This window comes from Typopeltis vanoorti, chromosome 8, assembly GCF_054136105.1.
Source record: "Typopeltis vanoorti isolate ZY-2024b chromosome 8, IOZ_Tvanoo_1.0, whole genome shotgun sequence".
NCBI lineage: Eukaryota > Metazoa > Arthropoda > Arachnida > Uropygi > Thelyphonidae > Typopeltis > Typopeltis vanoorti.
The window spans coordinates 114204159-114224344 of NC_143556.1; the positions used below are offsets into that span (position 1 = coordinate 114204159).

Genomic DNA, 20186 nt, shown 5'->3' on the forward strand with positions numbered 1-20186 from the left:
CAAACTCAGGCAACATGCAGCAAAGGTGGTAAAGTTCTGATCGCTATTCTTGGTATTTTCCATAATGCAAAAACACATTTCCTAGGAAATGTATGCTGTTATTACATTATGGTGGGAGGTCACTACCCAGACCGGTTTCAGCCTTTATTGAGGCTTCATCAGTGAGTAGCTCCTTTGTATCTGTTAAATAAACAGATACAAAGGAGCTTCTCTGAAAACAATATATGGTTTACTACCTTTATTTGCAAAAGTTGGAAGTGTAATATTAATATTTATTTTGAATAATAAACTTTTAGGCCCTTAGGTATTTAAAATTTTGTATTTCAGTACTTTATGCTGTTACCCTTAATTAGTATAAAAAATATCCTTCCCAATTTCATATTTAATTGCTATTATTTCCATTATCCTTTTTCCTTCCTGAGAACTAAGTAAAAATTGCATAGACATTGAATATAGAAATTTCATTCATTCATTTCATTTCGTATGGTGATTCAACAGCTGTGAGCCCCTTTTACGGGGAAGTACTGCACCACCTCAATCCTCCCTATTTTTATCTGGGCTCAGGACCAGCATAGCTGACAATTCAGACTATGGCTGAGGGATTATCTTAAGTATTCCTGACTGTATCCGCGTGTGTGTTCACGGGGCAAGTTTGCCTTCTTGTAGGATGAAAAACCTCAGATAAACTGAGAGGGGGGGACCTGTTGTCCACGCCCAAGACCGGCTAACTTGGCTATGGCTGTGGAAGATCTAAGCTCCTCACGTCGTCGACAGGAATCGAACCTAGGACACTCCTTCCCCAGGCATATGGTTGTGAAGCGCATAGCCACTAGGCTAACTGCACAGACAGAAATTTGATTATTTACCTCTTTGTTCACTTAAGAAGAACCAATCCTATGAGTCAAAATTTTATTTTATTTTTTTTGTATCACTCCACACTCATGAAAAGTGAAAATCATGTGCAAACCGTTAAGGAGAATGAAGGGATCATTAACATTTTTCATGAAAAGTTTGGGGTTATGTATTATTTAAAAAAATGAGAACAAAAGTAGATAGAATGAAGGAAGAAGATAAGTTGACCAGTGGCTGATGTTCTTAGTGTTTTTACATAATTAAAAGAAAGCTGAGGAATGGTGGAGCAGCAACCCCATAAAATTATACCTGCAAAAAAAGAGACAATGCAGAAACAGAGCATCTGTGAAATGTGTGGGAAGACTTATGTGTTCATCATACATATTGATTAATTTTAACAGCATAGATAAGAACACAGACTGATAAAAAAAAAAATAAATAAATAAAAAAAAAAACTATTTATTAACTTATTGCTGATATTTCGCTGGTATTCTCTCCAGCATCTTCAGAGCACAAAAACAGTTTGTCACAGTACACGAGACAACCACAATCCAGTATAACAATGGGATCAGTTTCAACAATTGTAACGTACAACACAAAGACTAAAGTACTAATTAGGCACCATCTATGTTGGAAAAAAAAAAAAAAAAAAGAGAGAAAGTAGGTATTAATTTGGCCTTAAGATGACGCTTTCCTAAATCTTTGTCAAATGTTTCAAGGCTTCTGTTGATTCCAGGAACAATCTCTTGGATATTTTTTATGTTCACCAAGGTGGATGTCAACAGTTCTTCCTGTTTGTCTGTAGTAAGCTCAATCACACAAACTGGGCACTTCATAGACTCCTGGATGTGATAAAGGATAGATTCTGTCCTTGGGTGAACGGATGAGAGTTACCATCTGACATAAGGTTTAAATGGGATGCGTAGCTGATATTTATTAAGCACTCTAGATATTTTATCAGATGTGCCTTGAATATATGGAATGGTAACTCTCCATTCAAAGAACCAGCTCCTGATTCCTCTGCTCATACCTTCCTTATATAGTTTCCAGGGATGACCTCTTGTTCTACCTCCCTCTTCCATTCTATGAAAAATTTCTTCCATGTCAACCTACTAACAACCTCTGACTAACTTATATGTCTCAATCATATCCTCCCTCCTGCTCCTATTCACTAGACTTTGCAATTTACATTCCTTCAATCTGTCTTCATACTCCACATTCACAAAAGTTTTCAAGACCATTGACCACCTTTGTTAATCTTTTTCTCTGGACCTATTTCAACATATTCTCATCACTGTGAAAACACAGTGACCAAATGTGTGGAAAATAATCCATATTATGCAATGGCTCCATAACCTCTTTATTTCTCACATCGGGGTCCTCTGCATCATTGCCATTATTGGTTGTGACAAATTCACAACTTGTGCAATATGGCCCCTGAATTTCAGTCCTTGTCCACCACCACTCCCAGATCTCTCATCTCCTCTACTTGCTTTAAAGTTTCCCCACCAAGTGTATACTTTACATCCCATCATTGTGCAACAAATTTCAAACCTTACACTTTGCAACATTGAACTGATAGTTCCACTTACCTTCCCATTCATACAATCTATTTAAGTAAGCCCATAACATCTGCTTAACTTTAGATTGCTCTACCCAATTTTGCATCATCTGCAAACAGCTGCATATCATTAGTTAAGTCCCAGTATCATTAATCATTACTGGCCCCAATACAGACCCTGCAGCACACCACTAGTGACCCTCCTCCTCCTTAGGGACACTGAACTTCCATATACAACTTTCTAATACCTATCTGACAGCCAGTCACTGATGCAACTTACTAGTCTGTTATCCAATCCTATTTCCTTCAGTTTATTTAACAGCTTGTCATGTGCCAGTCTATCAAAAGCTTTTACAAAATCTAAGTATACTATACCACTGTATATGCATCTCTCTTATCCAAAACATTTGTCACCTTGTTATAGCACATAATAAAGTTAGTAAAACATTATCTTCTTTTAACAAACCTATGCTGATAATTACAAAGAATACTACTATTATCAATCCATTTCTGTATCCTAGTTCTCACCAATCTCTCAGTACCTTAACCACAACTCCAGGTATATAGATTGGTCTGTAATTTGGAAAATGTTGAAAGTTTATTTTTCACTTGGTTAGACTATAATATATTTAGTTTAATCCTTTATCCAAGTGTGAGCAAACAAAGTTTGCACCTGAAAGTATCTTCAGGACTGGGGTAAGGTTTAAAGGATTAAACTAAATTTATTATAGTCTAACCAGGTGAAAAATAAACTTTAAACATCTTTCTCTAAATCCAGAGTAATTTAATAAAAAGGTGGCACACCGTTTGGCAACTCCTATAGGTAGAGATGACCTTGTTAATGCTTCTGCCTGGTATCTCCACTTGGGCCTGGCTCCCACTGAAGAGACCTCAATAAAGGTCGAAACTAGTCTGGGTAGTGGCCCTTCCCTTAATGCATAATATTATACTTATCCGCAAGGAGATGTATTTTGCATTATGGGAGATAGGAGTGATGTTAGCTTGCTCCACCTTTGCAACGAGTTGCCCGGTGTTGTACCACCTTACCCAAGTCCTGAAAATACTTTCAGGCACAAACTTTGTTTGCTCACACTCGGATAAAGGATTAAACTAAATTTATTATGGTCTGTAATTTGTAGCCACAGCCTTATCACCACCTTTATGCAGTGGAACAATTTTATTGTCTTTCTACCTTTTGGAACCTGTGCTGTTGTAAAACTCTTATGAAGCAGGCATGTCTGTGCTACTGCCAATTTCCTGGAATATTCCCTTAAGACATGATGTTGTGTTATCAGATCCTACGCCTTATTGATATCAAGCTTATTTATTTTTGCATGTGCCTCCTGCTCACACAAAATTTCAGCCATCCTCTCCTATGTCCTCAACACATGAGTTGTTCATAGTTGTACCATTGCTGTGATACAACAGAAAGAAAAATTGTGAATCTTTGTAATGAGGATGAAACATCCTTATAAATTGTTCACTGAATACCTCAATGATGTTATCTGTAGTATTTTCCATTCTACCATTTTCATCCACTAACATCATCTTACCATAATCATTTTTCCTTCTACTTGCCACATATCCAAAAATTCTGTTTTTTTTTTGTTTTTTTTTCACTGACTTGCTGATTTCTGCTCATACTGTAGCTTTGCTGTTCTTGCCAACTGAGTCTCCTTCCTGGCCTGCTCTTTATACTCCTCATGCAATTTATTGCTACCATTATTCATCTTGTGCAGCTTCCACACTATCCTCCTCTTCCAACTTTCATGCTTAATCCCTTTATTCATCATCTGACACCTACTTTATTCAGTCTTTTGACCTTCAAAATACATTGCACATCTATATTGTTAAATATTTTTTGGTCAATTCCCATGCAGCATTTATCTCTTGCCTGCTTAATGCCTCATTCATTGCTATAGCTCCAAGCTTTTCTCCTAAGTCTCCTAAGCTTTTCATAATCACCAGCCTTGTAATTCCATATATATCCTTTCCTCACAGAAATCTTCATATATCTAGTCATATCCCAGGTGATCACTTTGCAATCACTCTGACCAACTGGAGGGAAGTGCAAAACCTCACTCACAATCAGATCTAAAACTCTGGATCCTCATGCCCTCCTTTACATGCTGCCTGAGATAGTTGTCTCTCAGGAACTCCAAACATTCATTTTCTTTATTCCTAAATCCTATCTCTTCATTCCAATCTATACTGCCATAATTAAAATCACCCTTCCCTTGTTCACTAACCAAAGTTGCTTATAAATTTCTTCATCACCATCCTTACATTCCCTGTCCTATAGTAGCATCCAACTAAATAACTCTTCCTGGCAATCTCCACCTCACACCATACTGACTCAATACCATTGCCACTATTTACATCTCTCATCACCACTTTGCATGGACATAATTTGTCTTCTGTCATCAACAGCTCCTCCTCTCTTCTTCTTGTCTTTTCTATCCTCATGGAAAGCATCATATCTTTCCATTTCTATTCCCATTAAGATATCATCCTACTAAGATCTGCAAAACCTCGATACAGTGCGAAAACAGCCACGATGCGATTGCCAGTCATCTTACTATGGACAGGCTGAAGATTGAAGAACGCGTTCAAGTTATTGAATACCATAGAAATGAAGCCTTGGCTTTGTCATCATACATGCTGTCTTCAGTTGATCCAAAAGACCTTTTGCAAATGAGACATCAAGGTTTATGGGATAAATCAGAACTAGTACACCATTGCTATGATACAGCAGAAAGAAAAATATGGGAATCTTTGTAAATATTGTTAGATCCTAAACATTAAAGTATTAACATGTCTGAATACATCCTAGCCTTCATTAATCAAGAACGTTCACATGAATGCATAAACATGCAGAACATCTGGAACAATTAGAAATAATTTTTAAAAAAATAACATCAGCCACTGACTATCTTTATGAATCTTCTCTGGACTCTTTTTGACATATCCTCATCACCATGAAAATCCGGTGACCGAATCTATGCACAATAATCCATATGAGATCAAGACCTTATACAGTGGCATCACAACCTCTTTATTTCTGTATGTCAGTGTCCTCTGCATCATTGCCATTATTCAATTGACATCTTCACAACTTGTGTAATGTGGCCCCCTGAATTTTAGGTCCTTGTCCACCACCACTCCCAGATCTCTCATCTCCTCTACCTCCTTTAAAGTTTCTCCATCAAGTGTATACTTTGCATCCCATCATTCCTTACTAAATTTCCAAACACTTTGCAATATTGAATTGACAGTTCCACTTACCTGCTCATTCATTCAATTTATTCAAGTCTGCCTGCAAGACCATAACATCTACTCAACTCTGAATTGCTCTCCCCAATTTTGTATCATCTGCAAACATATGCATATCACTAGTTAAACCCATTCCAACATTATTAATATATAAACTAAACAATAATGGTCCCAAAACTGGCCCCTGCAGTACACTAGTGACTTTCCTCTTTCAGGATACTGCACCCCCTATATACAACTTTCTAATATTTGTCTGACAGCCAGATAGGTTGTGATGAAAAGATTCACAGCTTCACTGCATTGATGGAACTGAACTCTAGGAAGTTTATGAGAAGAGATTTAGGGAAGGAGGTGATTGTGGATATGTAGCTGAAGTGTAGGGGGACAGATCAGGATTACTTGGTTATTGAAGAACATGTTAAAAAGCAGAGATAAAAAGTTATTACTGCTCTTTATAAAGAATTAAAACTTTCTTGATATGGCCACATCTCAATTACTGTGAATAGGTCTGGTGACTTGGGTTGCTTGATGATGAGGAAGTAGCAGAGAAGGTTCTGAGTGAGTGACCAAGATGGTGAGTGGTCTGTGAAATGCTCCCTGTGAGGTTAGATCGAAGATTTGTGGGTTACAGGTGTTGGACGAGAGGTGTAAAAGAGGCGATATGATTGAAATGTATAAGTTACTAAAAGACTTCACAAGTGATGTGTGGGAAAATTTTCAGTATTTGATTAGAGGAAGTCAAACAAGGGATCATCCCTTGAAATTGAATAAATGTTGATTAGAAAAGTCATCAAGTCCAGATTTGTGTTTAAGAGTGGTGAATGAATGGGTTATGTTGCCAAAGGCTGTCATGAGTTTAAGGAGATGTCTGATAGGTATTGTTGAATACAATTAGTGTGCATCTCGTGTAATGAGTCTTCATACAATGAACCCCATTGAATAATAATAATAATAATTTTCTCTACCATTTTCCTCCAGAATACTCTGGAAAAATCAGTTTCAGAGCACACTATTCCTTGTCTTATCACTGAAATTAAGAACCTCCAAATCCAGTCATTACTTGGAAGAGTGACCTCCTGGTTGGACTTATGAGGTCCTGCTGACAAGCAATTTCTTTTCTTTTTAAGCAGGAGAATGAGAGGCCATCCCTGGAGGTTATGTAACAGTGTGGTGGGAGGAGTGTGATTTTTACATGGACAGTGATGAGTGATTGGAATTAGGAATGTGAATGAGTTTGACACAATATAATAGATAAGTTACTCACTGAATGAGATCTCCAACAATGAATCTGAAATATATACACGTTAGCACAAGAATAATATTTAATTTGCCAAATATTTTGGTCTGAATATTACAGACCATCTTCAGTGGCTACATAGGAATAGTTTTTAAAAAACAAAGTGGAATACGAACAATTGATCATTCATACATAGAACGAGCCGCGTAATGTCATATCGCTAAGTATTAGGAGAGTAAAAAAAAAAAAAACATAATTAAAGATATTAATTCAGAAATTCATATAATGATCTTAAATAACATTAGACTAAAAATAAAAAATAAATAAAAATAAAAAATAAAATTTAATGTATTATCCTGATTAAACTTCCCCAAATTTTTGATATAGATATACAGTCATTACAATTCAAGTTAGGACGTTGAAGTAAGGCCTCCACACTTTCTTTAAATAAACGTTCAAATTTGAACGTTTATTTAAAGTCATCAGTCATCAATTCAATACAACAAACCTGAGAAATCTGGATTAGTTCAGTGGATTAGAAACAAACCACAACATCCTTTGGTCTAAGACTCTCCTCCTACACAGATGTCACTACAAATTTGAACTTTTATTTAAAGAAAGTGTGGAGGCCTTACTTCAATGTCTTAACTTGAATTGTAATGACTGTATATCTATATCAAAAATTTGGGAAAGTTTAATCAGGATAACACATTAAATTTTATTTTATTTTATTTATTTTTTTTTTCAGTCTAATGTTATTTAAGATCATTATATGAATTTCTGAATTAATATCTTTATGGGTTTTTTTTTTTACTTTTCTAATACTTAGCGATATGACATCATGCGGCTCGTTCTATGTATGAATGATCAATTTTTCGTATTCCACTTTGTTTTTTAAAAACTATTCCTATGTAGCCACTGAAGATGGTCTGTAATATTCAGACCGAAATATTTGGCAAATTAAACATTATTCTTGTGCTAATGTGTATATATTTCTAATCATTATGTCACAAATATCGTTAAAAAATCCAACAATGAATCTGTTGACTTTCCATTGTTACAAAAATTTGCAACTTTTGTTCAGCGTGTTTGCAACACCTTTACATTGATAACATCCACAACTTTCTCATCTGGAAATTGTTAGGAATCAAGTTCCTGTGCAAAGTGCCTGTTGAACTTGAAAAGAAAGAATCTTCAAGAAGTTGTACTGAAGGAATATACAGGAAAACCACAGTGAATGTTTTAATAATATTTAAATAATGACATATTTCTCATTTAGTATCTGAACACATCATTACCATTTCAGTCATTTCTCGATACTTTATCTGATGTCTGCATACAGCCTTTAGACAGTTTATAGAAAGATGTGAAAATCATTGTTTTAACATAAACAAGATTTCTCTCTTGTTCTCTGTTCAGTACCTTTCAGAAAAATATGGCATGGGTAAGATGCTGCTATGCAGAATTCATAAATTCAAGTTCATATAGCGTGTCAACAACAAATGCACAAATCCAAATTCATTTTAAGGATTAGTTTGGTTGGTATGTACTATTAATTAAATGGCATTTCTCACAAATTTTGATTTAATTTATTTATTAGTGTTGGAGGTCAAATATATATAGATATATCTTTTTATTGGCACATGAACTTTTCAACTTACCAAAGAGGATAGAATTCAATATTTTATTCTGTATCTCTGTTCCCATTGATTTTATTAGTGCTTGTCAATTTGACAAATTCTCATATCATAATCCACAAGCTATAAACTGTATCATTTTCATGAAATGTAACAATGTTGAAATGAGAGTTCTAAAATAAATTAGTTGGTCCTGAAATTAATAATAAGAAATTTGATCATTTTGAAAGAATATAAACTTATGGAAAAAAATCAGAAAAACTCAATGTTGGAGCTTAAATGGCCCTGAAAAAAAATTGAGTTTTTCACAAACACAGTTTTCTCAAACTCACTGAATTGATTTTTTTTTCTGTTTCGAGTTAAAATAAAAACTACATAAGTAAAATAAATGCCTTACTTTGAGATCATTAATGAATTTCCTGACCATATGCAAAATATTTTGGAAAAGTGAAATAGTAAAGTTTTTTTTAAGAAAAGTAAAAAATATTTACTTTTGAGAAAAGTAAACAAGTTTTGTTTCAAATAGAATGTTTAATCTTGAGGAAATCATGAATGATGCTTTGCTTCTCTGCTTAATCAGTAGATTTGCATTTATTATGTACTTCAAATAACAAGTTAAAATGGTATGCAACAATCTCACCCATAATTTAGGCTATACAGATTTAAGTAATTTGTGTAGAAAGGCTTATATGCTGGTTAAACATGATAAGTAAATACTTAAGGAATTGACAGCGTACACTAGAAATATAAATTAAATCAACTTTAATATATACTTTCCAATATTTCGGCAACGTCATGTTGCCAATTTTTTTGCTATTATGTAGTACTTGCATGCACGTGTCTTTATCTTAAGTTCCTATGACGATGGCAACGTGACATTGCCGAAATATTGGAACTGTCAATTCCTTAAGTATTTAGTTAACAGATTTAAGTAATAATACCTTTTATACCTGTGCATGAAATAAAAGAGCCATAAAGGTGGCTATTTTCCCCCAATATTGAAGTGACACATTTATGTAAATATTATACGATATTTTTTCTTGGCCACAGAAGCTATGTAAATTGACTATTTGGGAAATGTTGATCAAGTATTTGAGAAAAAACTATTTTAATACTAATTAGAGCTGTTGGCATCTTCAGGGTACAGGACTGATGATAGGAACTAAAGCTAACAAAACATGTTACAGACTAGACAGAATTAACAGAATTCTAATTATAAATTACAAAACAACACTGAACGTGTGCAATACACGTGTTGCGCGTACATGATTTCACTTGTTGTTGTTTAGGAACGTTTTATAGTTGGTACTAAAGTTCATTTCTTGTGTGTTTAGAGATCTAATTAGGGTCTTCCAGATCTCGGATAAGATTAAACCTTGGTTCCTATTAAGATTTTCTACAGAACGGGCGACTGTTGTGGCTTCTTTAAAAATACGGGAGCGGTAATCCTCTTCTATGTAAGGAATACAGCTTTCATCCCACTCAGTGACATGGTTGGTTGCGGAGAAATTGGAAGATAAGTCCGATATATCTTGTCCATTGTTTTTGACATATCCAATGTGTTTTCTCTGTCTTATCTCAAGGCTTCTTGAAGTTTGGTTGATGTAACTTAAACCCGGAGACTTGTTAACAAGATTCTGTTCTCTGATTCACCACAAAGACAACAAGAAGACACTCAATGCATTACCATAATTGTCATTCCATATGTGGGACAGCCTCTAACAAGGTTGCTAACTCCTCAAAACACATAGAATAAGAGTGACCTTTAAACCTAAAGATACAATTTGAAAACTCTTAAGATCTCCAAAAGACTTCCATCCTTTCTTTAAATATGCTGCAGTTTACAATATCCCATGCTCATGCGGTTTAAGTTACATCGGCCGAACTTCAAGAAGCCTTGAGATAAGACAGAGAGAACACATTGGATATGTCAAAAACAACAGACAAGATATATCGGGCTTATCTTCCCATTTCTCCACAACCAACCATGTCATTGAGTGGGATGAAATATGTATTCCTTACGTAGAAGAGGATTACTGCTCCCGTATTTTTAAAGAAGCCACAACAGTCGCCCGTTCTGTATAAAATCTTAATAGCAACCAATGTTTAATCTTATCCGAGATCTGGAAGACCCTAATTAGATCTCTAAACACACAAGAAATGAACTTTAGTACCAACTATAAAACGTTCCTAAACAACAACAACAAGTGAAATCATGTACGCGCCACACGTGTATTGCACACGTTCAGTGTTGTTTTGTAATTTGTAATTAGAATTCTGTTAATGTCTAGTCTGTAACATGTTTTGTTAGCTTTAGTTCCTGTCATCAGCCCTGTACCCTGAAGATGCCAACAGCTCTAGTTGGTGAAACTAGTTGGTATTAAAATAGTTTTTTGTCAGATACTTGATCAACATTTCCCAAATAGTCAATTTACATTTATATAAATATTTATAAGTGACAGATTTCCTATACATATCTAAATATTCCTGTAGAAATATCTTATATGTAGTGCTAATCAAGCCAGTGTAGAGAGAGAGAGAGAGAGAGAGAAAGAGTGAGAGAGATTGCAAGATGATTTAAATAGTATGGGAAAATGATAATGGATTCCAGATTAATGTGGGAATGAGTATATCAAAGGTTATCTTTTCATTTTGCAATGAAAAGATTACAATCTACACCACGTTGATGGAACTATCTCCAGGAAATTGATGAGCTAGGGATTTGAGGATAGTGGTAGAGTGATAGAGAGTTGAAATTTAGATGTCATACTGCTAAGATGGCTAAATTAGCTCATAGGATTACTTTATTATTGCAGAACACACTAACAAACAGTGATAAGGAAGTTGTCATTCCTCTTTATAAAGAATTGATAAGTTCATATCTAGATTATTATGCATAGGTCTAGTTATCTGGATTTTTTGAGGTGGAGAAGATCCAAAGTTGAGGGACCAAGATGATGAGTGGTCTGTGGAATGATCCCTATTATAATAGATTGAGGGTTTGTCAGTTGTAGAAGTTGTTGATAGACAAAAAAGGAGGGGGGTATAAAAAAAAAACATTTAAGTTATTACTAAAAGAGTTTTAAAAGACAAATTGCAAAGAAATTTTTCAGCACTTGACTTGAGTGGCAGAACAAGGAGTCATGGAAATTGAGTAAATGTGTGGTTAGCATGACTGTAAGGACTAGATTTTTCATTTGGAGAGCAAAATAAGTGGAATGATTGATTTGTCACTATCTGTTGTGGATACTTAATGTTTTCAAGGAGAGATACAATATATACTATGTGGATAGTGCAGGTCTTCTGTGATGAGTCTTAAGACTCTATAGAGGTTCCCATCAATAATAATAATAGGACTGAGGGTCTTGGATTTGGTCATCTCATCAGAGGGTGTAATTATAAATGAGGCGTCAAATCACCCACCAATTGGTGAGAGTGACCATGAGGTGGCTGCCAGCAGTGTGAGGACTCTGTAAGAAAAGGGTATATGTGGAACTACAAGGGGGATGATTATGAAGAGGTCAGGAGACAGCTTGCAGGTGTAGCATGGAATAAGGAGTTAGCTGGAAAAGAGATCAATGCAGCTTGGGGGATTTTCAAAAACTATCTAGTAGATGCAATGTCTAAATGTATTCCAAGAGTGAGAAGGTAAATAAGTTAGGTGTGAAATGGACGAATAAAGAGATTAAGCATGCGATAGAGAGAAAAAGGGCATTATGGAGGCAGCATAAGAGAAGTGGAAATAAACAATTCCATGAGGACTACAAAGACCAGGCAAGGCGGGTGACTTGATTGGTGAGTGTAGCTAAAGTGAGGTATGAACAGCAGTTAGCTAATGAGGCCAAAAAGAATCCTAAGGAGTTCTTTTGATATGTAGTCAGCAAAAGAAAGAATGATTAAGGAGTGAATGTGTGTAGAAAATGTAGGGAGAATGAGGAATTGAAATGTATTTCGGATCGTGAGTGTGATAATTTTGTCAAACTTCAGAATGAAGAAAATAGGGATATGACAAGAAACGGCGAGGTTGTACCAGAAAATTGTGAGAGTGTGATAGAAAGTATGAATGATAGTATTAATGGTTTTACAGAGAATTAAAAAAGATGAGATAGATGCAATGAGTGAGATCGCATTGTTGAATGGTGCAATACAAAGGGCAAAACAGCAGCTAGAGCGTATGAGCAAAAGTCGACTGATTGAACCAGCCAATAATAAAAAGTATGACAGGAAAAATAGGCGTATGAGTGTGAACATGAACAAAATGAAGGATAGAGTGCTGTATGGAGACTCATTAGTATGAGGTGTGTTAGTAGAGGATTTGACAAAATCGTACCAACCTGGTGCAACCATAAAGGATGTAACTGAGTCTATTAGAGAGCAAAAGGAAAGGGTAAAGAAATGATTGTTGTGGCAGGTACGAATGATTTGAAAGGAGATAAATGGAAATGATAGAAGACCTGAATGAATTGTTTGAGGTAGCAAAAGAAAAGAGTGAGAGAGTTAGAATGATTAGTCTTTTGCCACGGTATGACAGTGAAATGTTTAAAAGGAGGGCCAAAATTGCGAATGATTTTATGCGTGGGTTATGTATGACGAGTGGTGTGGAATTTGTGGATGTATGGAGTGAGTTCGATGGGCGAAAGGATCTATATAAGATGAATGGCTTGCATTTGAATGGTTATGGTGTAAGGAGACTTGAGAAAGTGTTGCTGAATGTAATGGATGTGCAAATTCAGGGAAACTAGATTTATTAAGGGGGGAGGGTAGATATACAGTCCTTAGGGAGGCAGTTGAATGTATGAATGAATATAATATGCCTGAGCGAATAAGGACAACAAATCAGAGTGGGATAGTTAATATAAGGCATCAAGGTAGGGTTAGGGCTAATGGAGGTCTTAAATTCATGTACACTAATGCTAGGCGTATTAGGAACAAGAAGGAAGAGTTTTTGGCCATGGTTGGCACTTCCAGACCACAGGTTATTGGTATTAGTGAATCATGGCTGACTGTAGATGATATAGCTAGTGGGATTGAATGTGATGGGTATAGTGTGTTCAGGAATGACATGGAGAATAAAATGGGGGAGGGGGAGTATTGTTGAGGATAGCTGATGAGCTACAGCCAAGGAGAATAGAAGTTGAATTGCAGGATAGAGAAAAGAGCAAATTTGAGGCCATTTGGTGTGAGATTGTGGCTAGCAGAACTAAATATACAATTGGGCTGCTATAGACCAGGTGATGGAAAAGATGGTGGCGACAGTATGCCCAAGGAAATAAAAGAAATGAGTGGAAGGAGGGTAATTATTATGGGAGATTTCAACTATGGTCTCATTGATTGGAGTGAGGAGAGGACACACGGGAGGAAGGAATTGGATTTTATGCGGTTATTAAGGGATAACTATCTACAACAGCATGTAATGGAAAATACTAGGGGTCAGAGAGTGCTTGATCTAGTAATTACATCTGAGGATTTGGCTGTAACAAATATGACCACATTGCCACCAATTGGTGAGAGTGATCATAGGGTGTTGACTTGGGAGGTGGCTAAAGGTGTGGAATTTTCAATTAAGACAGGGTACATGTGGAATTATCGGGCTGGAAAGTATGAAAAGCTTAGGAGTTTGATTGGTTCAGTGCCATGGCATGTACAACTGCAAGGACTAGAAGTTGATAGTGCATGGGAGGAAGTTAAGAAGTGTTTGCATGAAGCAATGGCTGACTGTATACCTAGAGTCCGAATAGTAAATCAAGTAGGGATTAAATGGATGAATAACACGATTAAGCTTGAGCTGCAAAAAAAGAAACAACTATGGAGGGAATTTAAGGAGAAAGGTGACCGGCAGGCACATGAACGGTACAAAGCGCAGGCCAGAAGGGTAATGAGTGTGGTAAGAAAAGCAAAAAAGGATTACGAAAGAACATTGGCCATGCAGGCTAAAGAGAATCCTAAACAGTTTTTTAGATATGTAGCAAGTAAAAGGAAAAATGTACATGGCAGATTGATTTTAAAGAATGCCGATGGTAGGGAGGTAACTGAATCAGTTGAGATAGTTGAGTTACTGAGTGAGCACTTTGCAAAAGTATATCATCCAGGTGGTGACATTGCAGAAACGAATAAACCAGTAGATTATACGGGAATTGTGGTTAATGAAGTGGAGGTGAGTAGTCTATTGCATAACCTCAATGTCAATACATCTGTGGGATTGGATGGTATACCAGCTCGTGTTGTACGAGAAGCAGCTAAAGAATTGTCAGTACCCTTGACCATTTTGTTTAATTTGAGTCTCGGGTCTGGGTTAGTCCCAAGCGGGTGGAAAGAGGGGAAAATAGTTCCACTGCATAAAGGTGGTTCCAAGACTGCTGTTGTAAATTACCGACCGATTAGCATATCAGGATTCATTGTCAAGGTCTTAGAGAAATTAGTCAAGATAAGAATACAGGATTGGATAGATGAAAATGGGATATTGTATGGGGGACAACATGGTTTTGTGAAGGGTAGATCATGCCTAAGTAACTTGCTCACGTTTTATAACACAGTGACGGCTGAACTGGATAGGGGTAATTGGTTTACAGTGATACTACTGGACCTTGCCAAGGCCTTTGACAGGATACCAAATGGAACCCTAATCAGTAAACTGGAGCAGATGAGGATAGATATAGGGTTGTGAGATGGATAGGAGGGTGGTTGAAGGAGAGATACCAGAGAGTTGTTTATTCAGGAGTGGAGTCTAAAAGATGGCTTGTGACTAGTGGTGTGCCGCAGGGCTCTGTTCTTGGACCACTGCTTTTCAATTTGTTCATCAATGATATAGGAAAGGATTTGAGAGGAAGTATTCACTTGTTTGCTGATGATGCAAAGTTGGGTAGAGCAATTATGAGTGCACAGGATGTCAAAATTTTACAGGATAATTTGGATAGTTTGGAAGACTGATCCAGGAAAAATGGATGTCAATTTAATGTGCCAAAGTGTAAGGTTATGCACTTTGGGGTGAAAAGAATAGCAGCAGTATATCGCATTGGTGGAACTGTACTCCAGGAGATTGATGAGGCCATGGATTTGGGAGTGTTGGTGGATAGGGAATTGAAGTTTAGGGAGCATATTGCAAAAGTGACTAAAACAGCTCACCAAATCACTTGGCTTCTGAAAAATACTTTAACATGCAGAGACAAACAAGTTGTTCCTCTGTATCGAGCCTTGATAAGACCCCATCTGGACTACTGTGTCCAGTTATGGGCACCAGGGTTTCTTCGTGATGGGGAAGAAACGGAGAGGATCCAGAGACGAGTGACCAAATGATAGCAGGTCGGTGGAATGAACCTTATGAGAATAGGTTGAAGATTTGTGGGTTGCAGAGATTAGACGAAAGGCGAAGGAGGGGTGATGTGATTGAGACATTCAAATTACTGAAGGGTTTCTATAAGATTGATCCAGAAGATATTTTTGAAAATATGACTGGTGGTGGTGGGAGGACTAAGGACTAGGGGCCATGAATGGAAGCTGGGCAAGAGCGTGGTTGACAAGGGTGTTAGAGCTAGGTTTTTTACTTGGAGAGTTGTGAATGAGTGGAATAAGCTTCCAGAGTCTGTTGTGGGTGCTACGACCGTGAATGAGTTCAAGGCAAGGTATGATAGATACTGTGTGAATGTTGAATAGTTGTTCTTGACATGATGTTAGGGCCTCCCTCGATGAGTCTGTCGACTCCTTGGAGTTGCCCGGAAAAATAATAATAATAATAATTATGGAAGGATAACATTGATTGGAGAAAATGGTATTAAGACAACTGTTGCAGAAGGTGTGGTGTAGATGAGCAGTTCATAAAGGTCTTTCAATCTTGTGAATGTGACTTCATGGGGAGATTGATGATGGGGAGGAGAAACTGACTGTTGAGCAAACTAGATGTAAATAAGGCTATGGGACTTGATAATATATCACCACGTATTCTGAAGGAATCTTCCAGGGAGTTAACACCAGCCTTGACATATTTTTTTAATACAAGTCTTGCACCGGGTCAAGTTCCTAAGGAGTGGAAGGAAGACGAGATTGTGTCATTTCATAAAGGAGGTGATAGAACTCAAGCATCAACTACAACACCTGTGTGTCAGGTGTTGTAGTTAAGTTGCTGGAGAAGCTTGTGAGCACTAGGATCCAGAATTGGGTTGACAACAATGGTATTATCTTTGATGGACAGCATGGATTTGCTAAAGGGAGGTCATGTTTTAGTAATCCACTTATTATAATAAGGTAACTGCTTCCTCGAACAGAGGGGAAGGATACACAGTAATATACTTAGATTTTGCAAAGGCTTTTGATAGATTACTGCATGATAAATTGATAGTCAAACAACAGCAGATGGGGTTGGATATTAGATTGGTGCATTGGATTGGAGACTGGCTATCTGATAGGTATCAACAAGTTGTGTATGGGGAAGCGATATCCAGGAAAAGGAAAGTCACTAGTGGTGTGCCTCAGGGGTCTGTTTTAGGGCCACTACTGTTTAACTTGTATATTAATGATATTGGAGAAGATTTGGATGGGGATATTCAGTTGTTTGCAGGTGATGCAAAGTTGGGACGAACCATGAAGAGTAGAGAAGATGTTGTGGCCTTACAAGAAGACTTGAATAAATTGATTGATGGGTACAGGAATGAGGATGTGAGTTCAGTGTTACAAAATGTAAGGTTTTAAAATTTGGAAACAAAGATGGGATGCAGAATTTATACTTGGTGAGGATATATTGTTGGAGGTGGAGGAAAGAATAGATCTAGGGGTGATAGTGGATAAGGATCTGAAATTTAGGGGACACATCGCCAAAATTGTGAAGACAACACAAAGACTTCTGGGAATGAATCGGAGGACACTGACATATAGAAGTAGGGAGATTCTTGTTCCATTGTATAAGGCTTTGATTAGGCCACACATGGACTATTGTGCCCAGATTTGGTCAACTGGTTTTCAGAAGGATGAAGAGATGTTGGAAAGGGTCCAGAGACGACTTACTAAGGTAGTTTCTAACTTCTGGAATGTAGAGTATGAGGAAAGATCGAGAAGATGCAACTTGCAGTCTGGTGGACAGGAGGAAGAGGGAAGATATGATAGAGACCTACATGTTAGTAAGGGGTTGTTATAGGATCAATTCTGGAGAGGTTCTACAGAAACTGAGAAACTGGGATGACCTCTGGTAGGAGAACTAGAAGTCATCCCTGGAAACTGTATAAAGAGGGTGTGAGTAGGGGAGTAAGAAGCAGGTTTTTTTCATGCAGAGTTGTGAATGATTGGAATGCCTTGCCTGAGAGAGTGCAGTGTCTATAGAGAATTTGAGTGTATTTAAAGCAGGGTATGATGAGCTGTGTGTATGATAAAAGGACCTCCCAGATGTGAGGTCCTTACATTGTGTGAAAATAATAACAATAATACTTTTTTCTAATGTATCGTATTGAATTTTAAATCAAATTGCAGTTTTCTAAAGAATGGTTTTCATTTTTTTTTATGATTCAGCTGTGAATATTGATTATGATCTCTACATTAATGATGAAAGCCGATCATCAAGTGTTGCATTAGCTGCTCCATTTTCTCTTGGTACCAGCAGTTTAACAGTGGCCTTGTGGGTGCAATATAACATTCCAGAATCACGGGGAATATTCTTTACCCTTTATAGTGTTGAGTGAGTATAATGATTTAATGAAATATTTTTAACCTGTTTTGCTTAAGAACTTTGGCCAATAACATTTTTAATGTTTCCTTATAGTTTTGGAACAGGCAAATGGTAGGGAACAAAAATGAGCTGTTTTTCATCTATCTTCATAATGTATGTGAACTCCGGGTTGTATAACAACTCATTCATTTGAATGGCTGTCAGTATACAGGGTGTTTGGGATAAATTTGACAGTTTCGTAAGGAAAAAGAAAATCTTCTTTGTATCTATTAAATTTAATGAATTGACAAAAAAACATTACAGGCAGAGTTAATTACAATACTATCAACAAGATTTACTCAAAATAACCACCATTAGCATCGATCACAGCTTCAATTCTGCTTCGGAACCTCGAACAAGCTGATGCTACAGTCTCCCTGGGAAGGGCCGCAAAAACTGTTTTAATTTTATCCATTAACTGGGCTTTTGTATTACTGGAAGTGCGATTGGTGTCTTTTTCAACTGCGCCCCATACAAAATAATCCATGGGGTTAAGGTCTGGGGAGTTTGGAGGCCAAACATTTGGACTGGTGAAGTCGTAGAAATTTTCAGACAACCATTTTTGACTTTTCCCAGAGGTGTGGCAAGGGGCCGAATCCTGCTGCCATACATACGGCCTACCATTGGCTACCCTTGTTATCCAGGGCTTGACTACAGTTAGCAACTCCACGAACAAAGCCCGAATTCCAATGCCAGGGTTCTTCAACACCTGTTCCTGCAGATTTGCGAGGAATTCTGCTGTACGAACGCAATCAGATCATCTGCTAGGGATCTTTCTTCTTGCTACATCCTCGTAGTCACCATTGCAAGTCTCTAGTTCATGCCTGATTGTTTTTACTGTATTCAGGGAGCATTGGGCAGCAGTCGTAATATCCTTATTTTGATGGCGGGCACGAATCATCATGATACAAGTTATTCTCTTCCATGATTCAGGTGGGTTCCAGCTATCCATCCTTTCTGACATCTTGTATATGAATGAAGAAGGGTCCAAACTTTTAAATGAAGAGAAGTGTGTGTTAATACATGTAACTTACGGAAATATATAATTAATTATAAATATGTCAAATTTATCCCGAACACCCTGTATAGTTCAGACTTATGGCATATTTTATAGAATTTCTTTAATGCATGTTTTTACATTGTGTGATTTTTATTAAAACAAAATTAATTTGGTGACTTATAAATGCCATCCATGATCATAGAAAGAAAATATATGGATATGAGGTTAGCCTCATATTTTTTTGCTATCTATTCTTCCCCAAATGGAGAAGTATTCAATGGTAAGATGATTTGTGCGGCCCATAAATAATGTAAGATTTTGCATTATGTTAATTTAATATATAGTAATCTACTTTATGCCATTGAAAAACTTTGATTCTTCGAAGTTTCAAACCTTAAGTCAGCTCTAAAATTGCACTTTTCCACAATACTTAAGTGTTCCTGAGCAGTCAGTGAATCCCATTGTTTTCTTACACTATCCATCACTTATTTATATACGTAAAAGTGTACTAAAGTGCAGTATGATAAAAAGTGGTACTATAGCAGAAAAACAATCGTGACATTGTTGGTTAAAAAATAAATAATAAAAAAAACACTTTTAGCACCTTAAAAAATTGTCACTGTTTATTCTTCCTCAGTTTACTGTTTTTGTGATGTCGGTTCACTCATTTGTCCTTAATTGATTGCAAAATGTGATTGTTTCTTTTAATTTGCTAAAACAAAAGCAAATATTATTAGCATTTATATGTATGGTTTGTTACATAAAAAAATTGTATATTAAAGATCCAACATTATTTCAAAGCTGAATGTTTGTAGAAACTATGAAAGTTTCATAAATTTGATTTCAGACCTTACAAGAATACAGTCAGCATCAGAGTTGCCTTACCTTACAGTACTTAAAAGCACAACTGCTGCCCAAGCATTTGTATGTTTGCCTTT

General features: G+C 36.6%; 1 protein-coding gene across 1 annotated transcript in view; it reads left to right on the forward strand.

Annotated features, from left to right (window-relative positions):
• LOC150104294 (uncharacterized) overlaps window positions 1-20186 on the forward strand; it is a 636238-nt gene that overhangs the window by 426791 nt on the left and 189261 nt on the right. The window contains exon 39 of the mRNA XM_090396452.1: window positions 18053-18218. Coding sequence (XP_090252578.1) covers window positions 18053-18218 — 166 coding nt within the window. The remainder of the gene's footprint in view (window positions 1-18052; window positions 18219-20186) is intronic.